The sequence below is a fragment of the Heterocephalus glaber genome, unplaced genomic scaffold (assembly GCF_053883595.1).
Source record: "Heterocephalus glaber isolate CG9 unplaced genomic scaffold, H.glaber_assembly_v1.0 deba00000943, whole genome shotgun sequence".
NCBI lineage: Eukaryota > Metazoa > Chordata > Mammalia > Rodentia > Bathyergidae > Heterocephalus > Heterocephalus glaber.
In genome coordinates this window covers 1,069,290-1,085,068 of record NW_028258175.1, presented here as the reverse complement: position 1 = coordinate 1,085,068, position 15,779 = coordinate 1,069,290, and the positions used below count along the sequence as shown (strand labels likewise).

Sequence of the window (15,779 nt, the reverse complement as noted above, 5' to 3'; positions counted from 1 at the left end):
GCAGGCACTGTAGTGCTGAGATATGTCCCCAGCTGAAATTACTGTTACTGCTGGGAATTGAACGCAGGACCTTATGTATGCTGAGGACCCACTCTACAACTGAGTCATACCACAACACCCGAGATCATAATTTCTGTTCAGAGGGCTGGGGTTTTAGCTCAGTGGTTCCACTGCCTGCCTCACAAGCACAAGGACCCAGGTTCAATCCCCGGTACCAAAAAAAAAAAAATTTCTGTTCATAGCTTTTTTCCTGGATTTATTTTTGTAATCTGGTAAACTTAGTGTCACTCCTTGAAATGTAGTTGGAAGCATCTTTCCTGCATTGTTATTTGGTTTACTCATTGCTTCCTCCTGTCAGTTTGTATGTGACCTGCAGTTCCTTCTGTGTCTGTTGTCTTCAGCAGACACGAGTCCCTTGAGAGGAGGGCTTGCATCTGACTCAGCTTTGTGTGGTGGTGTCTGGCGTGCCACATGACTCCATTGAGAAGGGGTAGGGTGGGACTTAGAGCCCACTGTTCTCCAGACAACCTCCTGCTTCTTTACTTAGGTTTTGCGGCCTTTTTTGCTGCGTCGAGTTAAGGTGGATGTTGAGAAGCAGATGCCCAAAAAGTATGAGCATGTTATCCGCTGTCGGCTCTCCAAGCGCCAGCGCTGTCTCTATGATGACTTCATGGCACAGACCACGTAAGGGAGGGTGAGGGTAGTGAGCCTTAGACTGGCGTATGGGTGGTTGTCAGAATGTTTGATTTATCTTTCATCTCTCTCCAGAACTAAGGAGACACTAGCCACAGGCCATTTCATGAGTGTCATCAACATTTTGATGCAGCTGCGAAAAGTCTGCAATCATCCAAATCTATTTGACCCTCGACCTGTTACTTCCCCCTTCATCACCCCAGGCATCTGCTTCAGCACCGCCTCTTTGGTGCTTAGTGCCACTGATGTCCACCCACTCCAGGTAAGTGGTTGCCCCCCACGGGACCTAATACCTCTTGAGTCTGACCTTTTTCATCCTTACTACTTCCTTCATTTCATCCCTTCTGTACTGTTCCACTAGTTTTATTGTTTTCTAGCCATGTGATTTGGCAAGTTTATTAATCTCTAACCCAAAGAGTTAACCAAGAGTATAAAGGCTGTTCTTTAAGCCAGCCATGGTGGCGTACCCCTGGAATCTCAGGCACTTCGGAGGCTGAGGCAGGAGGATTGGCATGAGTTTGAGGCCACTCTGGGCTACCTAGTGACTTCAAGGCCAGCCTGAACTGCAATACAAGACCCTGTCTCAAAACATTTATAGATACTCTGTAAATATTATTTTGCTTTTCCTCCCTATTTTAGAGTACTTTCCCCAATTTCATTTTATTGTGATAAAATAAATTTAACAATTTGCTGTTTGAACAATTTTTAAAATATATTTTTCAGTGTCATGAAGTACATTTGCATTGTTGTGCAATCATTAACAATCATCTGTCTCCAGAACTACTGTACTTTCATTTTTCCAAATTGAAATTCCATTACCTATTCACAGCTGCCCATTCTTTCTCCCAGCCTCTGGTAAATACCATTGTATTGTTTTTATGAATTTTACCTAGTCTGGTTACTTGCTATAAATGGAATCAAAGTCCCTTTGTGAATAGTTTATTTCACCTCGTAGAATATCTTCAAGGTTCATTCATATTGTATCATGTGTGAAATCTTCTTTCCTTTTTAAGACTGAATAATATCTCACTCTGCCGATATATACTATACTTTGCTTATCCACTTACGTATTGTTGGGTACTTGGTTTGTTTCCACCTTTTGTTTTTTTGTTTTGTTTTTAATCTTTTGAGACAGGCTCTCATTATGTAGTTCAGGTTGGCCTCAAACTCAGTGATCCTCCTGTCTCAGCTTCCCAAGTGCTGGGATTTACAGATTTTCATCACTTCACCCAAACTTTTTTTGTTGTTTTGTTTTTCATTTGTTTCCACCTTTTGGCTATTATGAATAGTGCTGCTATGAACATGGAGTCCAGATACCTGCTTGAGTCCCTGCTTTCTAGTCTTTTGGGTATATATGCCTAAAAGTGGAGTTGGTTTATCATATGAGAATTCTTTTTCTAACTAACTTTCTTTAGGGTACTGGGAATTGAACTCAGGACCCTGTGCTTGCCAGGCAGGCGTGGTGCCACTGAGCTGAATTCCCGGCCCTTTTTTCTGATTTTTGAGGAATTGCCATATTTTTTTTCAGGGGGTGGGTACCAGGGGTCGAACTTGGGACCTTGCGCTTGTGAGAGTACTTTTTGTTTTATAGCAAATGCACATTTTATATTCTCACCAGCAGTGCAGGGTTCTGATTTTTCCACATCCTTCCAGGGGATTTTTCTTTTTTTTTGTAAGAGGCACATTAATACGTGTATTTCATTATAGTTGTGATTTCTCTATTTTTAAAAAATTTATTATTTATTTATTTATTTTGGTTTTTTGAGATACGGTCTCACTATGTAGCCCAGGCTGGCCTCTAACTCATGGCATTCCTCCTGCCTCAGCCTCCCAAGTGCTGGGATCATAGGCATGCGCTGCCACCACACCTGGCTATAGTTGTGGTTTCTATTTCTCTAATGACTAAGTTTTGGCATCTTTTCATGTGCCCTTTGATCATTTATTATGTGTTCTTTGGAGAAATGCTTATTAAAAACCTTTAGTAATTTTTTTTGAACTGGGAAACTTGTTTTTGTGGTTGTTGAGTTGTACTTCTCTGTATACTTTATAAAGTAACCTGTTATTAGGTATATGATTTGCAAATATTTTGCCCTGGTGGCCTTTTCACCATATTGATGGCATGCATTGATGTTCAAACATTTTGCATCTTAGCTGGGTGTGGTGGCGCACACTACCCAGCACTTGGGAGGCTGAGACAGGAAGATTGGTGGAGAGTTTGAGGCCAGCCTGGACTACATAGTGAGACCTTGTCTAAAGACACAAAAACAAAGTTCTTAAATTTACCCATTTACCAATTTTTGTTCAATTTACCTTCTCTTGTTACCTGTACTTGTTGGTGTCATATCCAAGAAGTCATTGCCAGATTGTTCCCTTTGACTCCATGCTTTGTGTTCCTTCTTGTGGCAGCGGATCGACATGGGTCGATTTGACCTTATTGGCCTGGAAGGTCGCATCTCCCGATATGAGGCTGACACATTTCTGCCCCGGCACCGCCTCTCTCGCCGGGTACTGCTAGAGGTGGCTACTGCTCCTGACCCTCCACCCCGGCCTAAGCCAGTCAAGATGAAGGTCAACAGGTACCAGGACTAAGCAATAAGGGGTGGTTTCCTAGAAAAGGTGGCTACAGCTGGCTGAAGGAGACTGGGTGGAAAGAGTTGGTGGCTAGGCTAGAGCGATTATGTGGGATGGGTGCTAAACACTGGAGGAATTAAGGAAGAGAATAAGTAGAAGAGGTTCTGGGATGGGCTTCTGTGTTTGTTAACTGCTATTTTGTTTTCTCTTGCTTAGCTTAGTACTATCTGATTTTCTTGGATATTTTTCCCTATTTCTCTTTTTGTCCCTGTCTTTTTCCTCTTTTTGCTTTTAAAATGTCTATCTTGGGGCCAGGGATTTAGCCCAGTGGTTCTGGCACCTGCCTTGCAGGTGCAAGGTCACAAGTTCGATCCCTGGCACCAAAAAAAACAAAAAACAAAAAAACCAATAAAATCTCTTATCTTTTGCCTCACTTTCCTTCTTTCTTTCTTTCGCTATTCCTTATTCTTCTTCCCCTTTTATCCACTTCCTTGGTTTTTCCTCATAGGATGCTGCAGCCTGTCCCCAAGCAAGAAGGCCGCACAGTGATGGTTGTGAACAGTCCCCGGACGCCCCTTGGCCCTGTCCCAGTCCGACCCCCTCCAGGCCCTGAGCTCTCAGCCCAGCCCATCCCTGGCCCGACCCCCCCAGTGCTGCCAGCACCCCTGATGTTGTCAGCCCCGCCTGCCGGGCCCCCACTTGTTCCTGCATCCCGGCCCCCTGGACCTGTTCTCTTGCCTGCTTTGCAGCCGAACAGTGGTCCTCTCCCCCAGGGTGAGTTGAAAGGGAGCTAACAGTGATGGGAAGGTTGTTCCAACTAGGGAAAAAGTAATAACCCTAAGAAGTTTGAGGAGCTGGTTGGAGTGTGGTATCTGATATGCTGGAACAGGGAATATGGAGAGTTCTGGGACCAGACTAAGGCTTTTATCAGGATACATCTGACAGGTATTTTTGGTTTCTGTCTACAGTGTTGCCATCCTCCCTGGGAGTCCTGAGTGGGACCTCACGGCCTCCTACGCCAACCCTGTCTTTGAAGCCAGCCCCACCTGCCCCAGTTCGCTTGAGTCCAGCCCCACCTCCAGGCTCCTCTGGCCTGTTGAAGCCCCTGACAGTGCCACCAGGCTACAGCTTCTCCCCTTCTGCTTCCACCAGCACCTCTACCACCGCAGCAACTGCTCCTGCTGCAGCAGTGCCGGCTCCTACTCCTGCACCACAGCGCCTCATTCTGTCTCCTGATATGCAGGCCCGCCTGCCCTGTAAGTTCCTAGGGCCCTGTGGCGAGGGACTTGAGGTGGGAGGAAAGCTGATGAGCTAATGTGGAAAACAAACGGTACCTGAGAGCATGCAGTTCTAGGCAGGTAACATATAAAGTATTTTGCCATAATTGAGTGAAGAGCCCTCAAGGAATTCGCAGAATAGAAGAGAAGGTGACTCACAGGTGAGTAAATAGTAGTAAACCTGGCAATAGAAAAGCATTTGAGCTCAGTGATTCAGTAGTGCTTGTGTAGCATACATAAGACTCTTTTGAGTTCAACCCTCAGTACTGTGTAAAAAAGCGTAGTTGGGGTAAAAGGGAAGCACAGAGCAGGAGGTAGTGATTGGTTCAGTCTTGTAGCAGGCCATTAGAGAATGTAAGAGATTGCTAAGCAGTGAAGTGGGTTTGAAAGAACAACAAGCTGTAAGGCTGTAGGTGGAGGTTTCATGTATCGAGACATGGTAAACTGTGGGGAATGCCTGGAGGATCTGGAGACTTGGGGAGAGATGTGTGCTTTGTGGAAGTCTGAGATGTTGTGTGGAACAGGGTGACCCGTGTGTACAATAAGGCTTTCTCTGTAGCAGGTGAAGTGGTCAGCATCGGGCAGTTGGCCTCACTGGCACAACGTCCAGTGGCTAGTGCTGGGGGAAGCAAACCTCTCACCTTCCAAATCCAGGGCAACAAGCTGACTCTGACTGGTGCCCAGGTGCGCCAGCTTGCTGTGGGGCAGCCCCGCCCGCTGCAAAGTAGGTAAAACCCACCCCCTGCCCTGCCTTTTTCCTCCTCTTCCCTGTCCTCTTGTTTTTGTGGCTCTTTTTAGATGTCAGGCTTTGTTTCTTTCCTAGCTTTTGGTGGGTGGGGCCAAGGGGAAAAGTTGGAAGGGGTCTTTGGGGGGGGGTACTGGGGATTGAACTCAGGACCTTGTGCTTGCGAGGCAGGCGTGGTGCCACTGAGCTACATCCCTGGCCCCCTGGAAGGGGTCTTTTAATAAAAATAGGGAAAAGGTCATTTGTACAGATATTTCTTTCTTTCTTTCTATTCTTTCCCTGTCTTGCTCTTGCCTCTGCCTTCCTCCGGCTGATAGCTGCTTCTCTCTTTCTCTTCCCTTAACCCAGGGAATGTGGTGCACCTGGTGTCAGCAGGGGGGCAGCACCACCTCATCAGCCAGCCTGCCCATGTGGCCCTCATCCAGGCCGTGGCCCCGACCCCTGGCCCCACCCCTGTCTCTGTGCTGCCTTCTTCGACCCCCAGCACCACCCCTGCCCCCACTGGCCTCAGCCTTCCGCTTGCTGCTAACCAGGGTGAGGCTCCTGGCCTTCCTACTTACTTAGCCCTGCTGGCCTTGTTCTTTCAAGGCATGCCCTGGGCAGTTGTCTGTCGAACCTGTTCTCTGTGGTGGTTTTCCTTGTCAGTATCTCCAATATCTGTCTGCCACCCTCTCCTCTCCTGGACTTCCTCCATCCTTTGGGACTCTTTGTTTCTTTTCTACCTTCCCCTCAACATAGCTTCCTCTTACAGTGCCACCATCCATGGTAAATAATACTGGCGTGGTGAAGATTGTAGTGAGACAGGCCCCTCGGGATGGACTGACTCCTGTTCCACCTCTGGCACCAGCACCCCGTACTCCAAGCTCTGGGCTTCCAGCTGTGTTGACGCCACGCCCCACATTAACCCCTGGCCGGCTACCCACATCTACTCTAGGCACTGCCCGTGCCTCCGTGCCCACGCCCACTCTGGTGAGGCCCCTTCTCAAGCTGGTCCACGGTCCTTCGCCTGAAGTCAGTGGTGAGTCCAGATAGCCGAAGGCAGAAATATTTTCCGGAGCTGGAGATGGGATATCTGTAAAGGTTTCTCAGTGATAACCAGTCTTTTTCATCACCCTGCTGTCTTTATTAGCGCTGGGCCCCAGAAGTGGGCTGCCTTATTCCTGACCTAATTCCAGCATACATTGTTGGAATTTTGGAGAAGAAAATTTTAAGTTGTCCTGTTCTTTGAATTTTTGACCTTATCTTATGGGAATGAAGGGGTTTCTAGGAAATAGGTGAAGCTTGGGAGTGAGAGGATGGGTGGGAAGAAGTGGTAGAAGTGTCTGTGTCAGGAAAATAATGCTGAAGCTAACCCATCTTCTGTCTCCACAGCTTCAACTCCCGGACCTGCGCCCATGACCATCTCTTCTTCTCTCCATGTGCCATCCTCTCTCCCCGGACCACTGTCTTCTCCAATGCCAATTTCTAACTCCTCTCCCCTTACTAGCCCTGTGTCCTCTGTAGCCTCAGTCCCAGTGTCATCGTCACTCCCCATCTCTGTTCCTAGCACGCCTCCTGTTCCAGTCTCAGCTCCACTCGCCATCCCTGTCTCGTCCCCCTTGGCTGTCTCAGCATCGGGCCCACCTCTGTTGACCAGTGTGACTCCAGCCCTGGCACCTGTTGTCTCAGCGACCCCTGGACAACTCCCTTTGGCACCAGCTGGGGCTTCCCCATCAGCGTCAACATTGACTCTAGGGTTGGCCACAGCGCCACCCCTGTCCCCATCTCAAACCCCCGGTCACCCTCTGTTGTTGGCTCCCACCACTTCCCATGTTCCCGGGTTGAACTCAGCTGTGGCCTCAGCATGTTCACCTGTCCTGGTGCCAGCTTCAGCTCTGGCCAGTCCTTTTCCGGCAGCACCAAATCCAGCTCCAGCTCAGGCTTCCATTCTGGCTCCAGCACCTTCTGCATCCCAGGCTTTAGCCACCTCTTTGGCTCCTATGGTGGCTCCACAAACAGCAATCCTGAGTCCTGCACCTCCTCCTCTGGCTTCTCTTCCAGTCCTGGCGCCATCACCAGGTCCTGCTCCTGTTCTGGCTCCATCACAGACTCCAGTTCCAGTTATGGCTCCATCCCCGACTCCAGGAACCCCTTTAGCCTCTTCTTCATCAGTATCAGCTCCAGCTCCTGTGTTGGCTACATCATCAACTCAAACTATGGTGCCCAGCCCAATTCCATCACCTCTTTCAAGCCTGGCTTCTACACAGACACTGGCCGTAGCCCCAGCTTTAGCATCTACTCTTGGTGGCTCATCTCCATCTCATACACATTCTCTGGGAACAGGAAACCCTCAGGGGTCCTTTCCAACTCAGACATTGTCATTGACTCCATCATCATCTCTGGTAGCAACTCCAGGCCAGACACTGTCTTTGGCACCAGGAGCACAACTGGGTCCAACTCAGACGCTGTCTCTGGCTCCAGCTTCTCCTATGGGCCCTGCCCCACCTCACACACTGACTTTGGCTCCAGCATCAGCATCTGCTTCACTCCTGGCCCCAGCTTCAGTGCATACACTGACTTTGAGCCAAGCCCCAGTTCCTGTGCCCACCTTGGGTCCACCTGCAGTTCAGACCCTGGCACTGGCACCAGCCTCAACACAGGGCCTGGCTTCCCAGGGATCTTCCCTTGTGGTTTCAGCATCTGGCGCTGCTTCCTTGCCTGTTACCATGGTAAACCGGCTGGCTGTTCCTAAGGATGAGCCTGAGACACTGACGTTGCGCTCTGGTCCCCCCAGTCCTCCCTCCACTGCTACCTCGTTCAGTGGCCCCCGGCCTCGACGCCAGCCCCCACCACCACCTCGCTCCCCTTTCTATCTCGTAAGTTTTGTTTGCTCAAAGGAACAAGAGAAGGCATTGGGTTTCTAGAGTGTTGGTAGAGTGGATGGGACAAAATAACATCACTATTTTATGGATGGAGTACAGTGGTACCTCGATTCACAAATGTTTTGTGAACAATTTGGTACACAGATGCGATTGGCAAAGTATTTTTTTGTCTGTGAACCCTGCATTGGGTGACCAACACCATTGAGGCCATCTTTCCCACATGAACACAAACATGAGCATGGCCATCTTTCCCAGACAAGATCGGGCATGTTCCAGATGGCATGGCCATAGATCGTCATCTTTTCCAGAATCCTGGAACGAATTAAGTTTGTGAACTAAGGTACCACTGTATTTTTGTTTTGTTTTGTTTTTTTGAGACAAGGTCTCACTTTGTAGTTCAGGCTGGCCCTGAATTCGTGGTAATCCTCCTGCCTCAGCCTCCCAAGTGTGGTACCACTGTATTTGATTTTTTGTTTTTGTTTTTGTCTTTATTTTGTTTTCTTTTGTGGTACTGGGAATCAAACTCAGGGTCTTGGGCGTGCCAGGCAGGCACTTCGTGCGCCACTGAGCTCCATCCCTGACCCTTTGATTGAAATTTAAAGTTCCTTTTTCCTGGGTCTGTACTCGTCTTTAAAATGAGAGTATTACTCCATCTTCTACCTTTCCCAGAGAGGTAATTAAGATCCAGTGTAGTGTGATTTTTCTTGTTTGGTGCTGTGGATTGAATCTAGGGCCTCACACATGCTAAGTGTGTATTCTACCACTGAACTTTTACCTTTCTTTTTTCGTGGTGCTAGGGATTAATCCCAGAGCTTTGTGCATTCTAGGCAAATGCTCTACAACTGAACTCCCACCTCTATCCCTGCTGTTTTTGTTTTATGGTGACGGGGTCTCACTATGTTACCCAAGCTGGCCTTGAACTCCTGTGCAAGTGATCCTCCTCAGGGGCTGGGGATTTAGCTCAGTGGTTACGGCGCCTGCCTTGCAAGAGCAAGGTCCCAAGTTCGATCCCCGGTACCAAAAAAAAAAGTGATCCTCCTCCTCCATCCTCTCTAGTGGCTGAGACCATGGACTTGCTGTACTTTGCCTGTCTCCTCAAATGTGCTTTTCTTTAATTTTTTTTTCTTTTTTTTTTTTTTTGGTACCAAGGATCGAACTCGGGTCCTTGCGCTTGTGCAGCAGGCGGCAAAACCACTGAGCTAAATCCCCAGTCCTTTAATTTTTTTTGAGACAGGGTCTTGCTGTGTAGTTCAGGCTGGCCTTGAACACATTTGTGGCCCAGGCTAGCCTCAAACTTGGGGCAATCCTAGGGCTGGGGATTTAGCTCAGTGGCACTGCACCTGATTTGCAAGCGCAAGGTCCTAAGTTTAATCCCCAGTCCCCCTACCCCCCAAAAGAAAAGAAAAAAATAAAACTTGTGATAATCCTTCTGCCTCAGCTTCCTAAGTGCTGGAATGATAGGCATGTGCCACTGGGCCTGGCTTAAAAAGTATTAATTACATTCAATCCCTGGTACCAAAAAAAAAAGTATTAATCACTGGCATTAGTATTGGCATATAAGTACCCCATTTTATAGATGAGTTAATTAGCTTCCTGGGGATTGAACCCAGGACCTTTGCATTAAGCTACATCTCTTTTTAAGCCCTTTTTCAATTTTTAAAAATTGTGTGTCACGGTTTTGCTAAGTCACTTAAGTTTCCCAGGCTGGGCTCAAACCTGTAATCCTCCTGCCTCAGAGTGCTCGGATTACAGGTATAGGCCACTTTGTCAGGCTGTGAAAGTCACACAGTTCTTGAGAATACAGATATGCTGACGCCATCGTTTTCTCCTTTTCTCTACAAGAGGCAGGCTTCAGATAAGCAGTGTCTCTGACTTTGATAGTCACTTCTTTTTCTTTTTTTATTTTGTTACCGGGGATCAAATCCAAGACCTTGTGCTTGCGAGGCAGGTGCGGTGGCACTGAGCTAAATCCCCAGCCCCTAGATTTTTTGTTTTTAATTTCCATTGGTCATGAATGGGCAATAAAAGAAACTTTTCTACCAGGTGTGCTAGTGCACACCTGTAACCCTAGCACTTGGGATGCTGAGGCAGGAGGATCTTGTGTTTGAGGCCAGCCTGGGCTTCATGGCACATTCAAGGTCAGCTTTCACTATATACGAAGACCCTATCCAAAAACTATATCCAAAAACCAAACAACAACCACACACAAAAAAGGAGAAAACTCTTTTGTCCCTTAATGAGCTTTCTGATACCCATATTAACCCCTTTGCTGTGTATATAGTTCTGTGTATGAACCTTAACAGCTCAGTGTGAGGTAAAATAACTTAGAAGCTAATGCGAAAGGTGCAGTGAGCCTCTCTAAGGGCTTTCTTTTGCCCACTCTGCTTTAGAGCTGTTGCTTGTTCTTTGCTGAACTTCTACTTCTCTGTTCCACCTTCGGTCTTCTGGGTGGCTCTGGCCAGTTGGAGTAGAGCTAGGTGTGGTGCGTGTGGGTGAGGACCATGCTGAGTTTAAGGCTGCCCTGGACTGCATAGTGAGACCTTGTCTCATTTAAAAGAAGAAAGTAGAGTTGAATAGAGTTGAGATCCCACCCAGGCAGCGGCCAAAGGTCTGTGCTGAATTTTGATTACAAGTAGTAGCTTTTTGCCACTGAATTTTCCTTTAAGTGGTTTGAGACATACATCACGTATCCCACATCTTGCTGCTGTATAGTATATTCTTATGTTAGGGGCTGGGATGCACTTCAGTGGTAAGAGTGCTTGCCTAGTGTGCACAAGGCCCTGAGTTTGAGCACCAGCACTGCCAAAAACAGTACAATTTAGTCATTTTTTACGTTTATTTCTGCTCTCTCTCCCCTTTTCTCCCCTCCCTGCTGTTCTTTTTTTTTGGTACCGGGGATTGAACTCCCGTCCTTGCGCTTGCGAGGCAGGCAGCAGAACCACTGTGCTAAATTGCCAGCTAAAATTCCAACATTGTGTCTTTTTTTTTTGGTACCAGGGATCAAACTCGGGTCCTTGAGCTTGCACAGCAGATGGCAAAACCACTGAGCTAAATCCCCAGCCCCATTTGTCCTTTTACTTACAGCCATTCTAGTGAGTTTGAAATAGAATCTCATTTCCTTTTTTTTTTTACTTAAAAGGAAGAAGGGTTTATTTGACTCTGAAAGACATTGTGGTTTGTTTACTTTTTAAGACAAAGTCTTGAACCTATGGCTTTGCACATGCTAGACAGATGCTCTACCACTGAGCTATATCTCCATTTTTTGCCCCTTGTGCTGGGGCTTGAATACATGGCTTTATGCATACAAGGCAAGTGGCCTCCTATGGAGTGATACACCTAGCCCTTACTATCATTATTATACATTTATCATTTATTATTCATTTACTTATTTCTTTGTGGTACTGGAACTCAAAACCAAGGATGCTCTACTACAGAGCCATATCTCTTTTTTTTGGTATGGGGGATCGAACTCGGGACTTTGCACTTTTGAGGCAGGCGCCGGAACCACTGAGCTAAATTCCTGGCCCAATATCCTTATCTTTTTAAATTTTTTCAGGGTCTCACTAACTAGACCAGGCTGGACTTAAACTTGGGATTCTCCCCCCTCAGTCTTCTGAGTTGCTGGGATTACAGGCATATGACACTATGTCTGGTTTTGATGTGCATTTCCCTGTTAACTAATGTTGAGCATCTTTTCATGTAGGGTTTGACCATTTGTGTATCTTCAAAGTGTCTGTTCAGATACTCTACTCTTTTTAAATGGAGTATTTTAAACTATTGAGTTATAAGAATTCTTTGTATACTCTGGTTGCAAGTCCTTTTCCGATGTGTGATTTGCAAATCCTTTATTTTGCTGCTGCAGAGAGCTGGCTTCTGTTGATTTTTCACTCTGCTGGGACATGACAGACTCGTAGGGCCTGGGGTTTTTTTATTCCTATAGTAGATATATTTATTGAGAACCTACTTTGCCACGTCCTGAGCAGTTGCAGCAGTTAATGTTGTTCATGTTATATGGGGCTAGTAGAAGATGCTAAATAATTAATGCAGATGTAAAGCTTCAAGCATAGTAAATACCTTTTTGATTGATTGATTGATTGATTGATTGATGGTAGTACTGGGAATTGAACCCAGGACCGTTATGCTGAACTACATCCCCAGTTTTTGTTTTTGTTTGTTTTTTAAATTTTGAAGTACTAGTCTCACTAAATTGCCCAGTGAGGACTTGAATCAAATTAAATTACCTCAGCCTTCTGAGACAGATGTGTGCCATTGTGCTCAGGTAGTTTTGTTTTGTCAGTGCTGGGAATCAAACCCAGGTTCAGACACATGTTCGGCAAGCACTCTATAATTGATTAATACTCCAGGCTGAGAAAAGCTTCTAATAATTGGACCCACCATAATCAAGTTAGATTTCTGAAGTTGAATTGTTTTAATATATGTGCTGCTGAAGTGAGAACTGGAGTTGAGTCTTTTTTTTTTTTTGGAGACAGGATCTCACTATGTAATTCAGGCCGGCCTTGAACTCAGTATGTAGCACAGGCTGGCCTTGAACCCATGGCAATCCTCCTGCCTCAGCCTCTGAAGTGCTGGGATTACAGGATTTTAAATCTTGACTATTCAAGTATTCTGTTTTGGTAGCATATAAGGGCAAAATGTTGGTTTGTTTGTTTTTCTTGTAGAGCTCATTTAACATTGTGAATGGAATGATTCTTATTACAGCTTGCAAAAAGTACAAAAAATATTTTTTTGGATCTCACAGTTTCTTCTTTTTTTTTTTTTTTTTGAGATAGCGTCTCATGTTGCTTACTGTTACTGTGTAATCCAGGCTAGCCTCAACTTTGCATTCCTTTGCAAATTTGTCCTTGCCTCCAGAGTGTGATGATTTTTTTTTTTTCTTGGTACCAGGGATCGAACTCGGGTCCTTGTGCTTTTGCAGCAGGCAGCAAAACCACTGAGCTAAATCCCCGGCCCAGAGTGTCATGATTTTTACAGACTATGTTAATGTCCATCGAGGAAGACTTTTTTTTTTTTTCAGTACTGGGGTTCTAACTCAGGACCTTGCACTTGCAAGGCAGGCACAGTGCCATTGAGCTAAATCCTCAGCTCTTTTTTTGTTTTGTTTTATTTTGGTTTTGTTTGTTTGTTTGTTTTTTGGTACCGGGGATTGAACTCGGGACCTTGCGATTTTGAGGGAGGCCACAGAACCACTGAGCTAAATCCCCAGGGCCCCCCCCCCCCAGCTCTTTTTTTGGTGTTTTGTTTCACTATGTAGTTCAGCCTGGCATTGAACTCATGGCAACTCTCCTGCCTCAGCCTCCCAAGTGATGAGATCACAGGTGTGCGCCACCACACCCAGCTCCATCTGAGAAGACTTGTCTGGTTTTCTGTAGTGAATGTTTTGATGTGAACTCTTGACAGTGATTATTTTCTGTGTGATGCTCTCTCATTCCTAGGACTCTCTGGAGGAAAAGAGGAAGCGGCAGCGATCTGAACGCCTGGAAAGGATTTTCCAACTTAGTGAGGCTCATGGGGCCCTGGCACCCATGTATGGGACTGAAGTCCTGGATTTCTGTACCCTGCCCCGACCTGTTGCCAGCCCCATCGGCCCTCATTCTCCTGGCCCCAGCCACCCCACCTTTTGGACTTATACTGAGGCTGCCCAACAGGCTGTACTGTTACCCCAGCAGCGACTAGACCAGCTGTCAGAAATCGTTGAGAGGTTGGCAGGCTAAGTGCTAATGGGGAGTGGGTCTTGGGGCCTCCGAGTAGATGTAGTTCTTAGGGCTGGTGAAGATGCTAACTTCTGGGTGTTTTAGCATTCCATCCTTTATAGTGCTTGCCTTTTTCCTTCCACAGGTTCATCTTTGTCATGCCTCCTGTGGAGGCACCTCCCCCATCCCTGCATGCCTGTCACCCACCTCCTTGGCTGGCCCCACGGCAGGCAGCCTTCCAGGAGCAGCTGGCCTGTGAGCTCTGGCCCCGGGCTCGCCCTTTGCATCGTATTGTGTGTAACATGCGTACCCAGTTCCCCGACCTGAGACTCATCCAGTATGATTGCGGTGAGTTCATTAGGCAGTAAAGAACCCTTGATCTCTTTTCATTTTTTTTTTTTTTTTTTTTTGGTACCAAGGATTGAACTCAGGTCCTTGCGCTTGCACAGCAGGCGGTGGAACCACTGAGCTAAATCCCCGGCCCGCTCTCTTTTCATTTCATAGTGGCGAGACTTTTGTATCAGCCAGGTGTGGTGTCACATGCATGTAATCCCGAGACTCAGAGTCTGCTGCAGGAACATTACAAGTTCCAGCCCAGCCTGGGCAACTCAGTGACTTAGTGAGATCCTGCCTCAAAATTAAAAATAGAAAAGGCCTGAGGATGTAGCTCAGCAAAGGCCCTGGGAATGCGTCCCCAATAACACATGCACAGGAGAACACGTGGGCACATGTACACACAGAGACATCAGAGATGCTGCACATCACATCTCTAGGGATTTCTATAAATCATTGGCTTTTTTAGCTTGTGCTTATGGGCAAAATGAGTCATGCAGGCCTTTGATGAATTCATTTTCTTTTTTCATAAATTTCTTTTTGTTACTAGGGATTGAATCCAGGACCTTTAACTGAGCTACATTACTAGCTCTTTTTTTTTTGAGAACAGGGTCTCAACTTAGTTACCTAGGCTGAGCTCAGGCTTGCAGTTGTTCTCCCGTAACCTCTCAGTGCTGGTATTACAGGCATGTGCCACTGTGCCTAGCTATGAAAGGGATCCTTGGCATTCATGAATTTGACTCTCATGAAAGTTGAAAGTATATAATAATTAATTCAGTGATTGGTTTGTGAGCATCTGTCATATTTTGCTAATTATTTATGATACAATAGTGAATCAGCAGAGCTTAGAGGTTTTAAACTTGTGGGTGATGGTGTGAGGTGCTATAAGACAATAATAAATTTTGGTTTGAAGAATGGAAAGGACCTTTGTATTGGATAGAGTGTTTAGCTGATAATGGCTTAAACCACCCCAAGTATCTGTTGTTCACTAAATGAGAAATTCTGAGAATAGTGTGTGGCGGCTCAGTAGTTGAGTGTCTTTGTGGACCCAGGACCTTCTGGTCTTTCCACTTTGCCTGTCACCTGTGGCTTTCAGCTTTTTGATCTCCCCTCACTTCTTGCTGGCGTTAAAGCAGCTTCCGTAGAGGGTGCCAGTCACCCAGGCAGGGATTCAGGTGTTGAGGTAAAGCTGGGCACAGCAGTGCACTTCGGCCCCGCACTCGGGAGGCTGAGGCAGGAGGGTCGCCATAAGTTGGAGGCCCGACATGGCTGGGCAGCACATTGAGCCCAAGGCCAGCCTGAACTGTATAGCAAGAGCCTGTCTCAGAAAAATAGCTACAAACACTCCTAGTGAGGCCTCCCCAAAGTCTTCTCAGGTGATCATGCTTCAAAACCCGTTGGTCAAGCTGAGCTGCAGGCCCATCCTCAGGGCAGTCGCTAGCATGGGCTTTGGGCCTGCCTCTGCTGGGAGGCAGGGTCTTCCCAGGTGTCCCCAGTGTTGGTTGCGGTCTGTTCACCGAAAATGGCTGTTGGACATCACTTATTTTTTTCTGTACTGGGGATTTGAACCTGGGGGTATTCCACCACT

At 46.7% G+C, this 15,779-nt stretch overlaps 1 protein-coding gene across 4 annotated transcripts in view; it reads left to right on the top strand.

The window, feature by feature from the left end:
- Positions 1-15,779, top strand: part of Srcap (Snf2 related CREBBP activator protein) — a 44,300-nt gene that overhangs the window by 20,336 nt on the left and 8,185 nt on the right. For 3 of the 4 annotated variants that reach the window (XM_004856180.4, XM_004856179.4, XM_087208794.1), the window contains exons 17-27: positions 548-684; positions 769-955; positions 3,100-3,269; positions 3,773-4,038; positions 4,233-4,520; positions 5,101-5,265; positions 5,635-5,820; positions 6,038-6,304; positions 6,658-8,141; positions 13,601-13,866; positions 14,004-14,206. In XM_004856180.4, coding sequence (XP_004856237.1) covers positions 548-684; positions 769-955; positions 3,100-3,269; positions 3,773-4,038; positions 4,233-4,520; positions 5,101-5,265; positions 5,635-5,820; positions 6,038-6,304; positions 6,658-8,141; positions 13,601-13,866; positions 14,004-14,206 — 3,619 coding nt within the window. The remainder of the gene's footprint in view (positions 1-547; positions 685-768; positions 956-3,099; positions 3,270-3,772; positions 4,039-4,232; positions 4,521-5,100; positions 5,266-5,634; positions 5,821-6,037; positions 6,305-6,657; positions 8,142-13,600; positions 13,867-14,003; positions 14,207-15,779) is intronic. The other variant, XM_004856181.4, reaches the window with a different exon arrangement.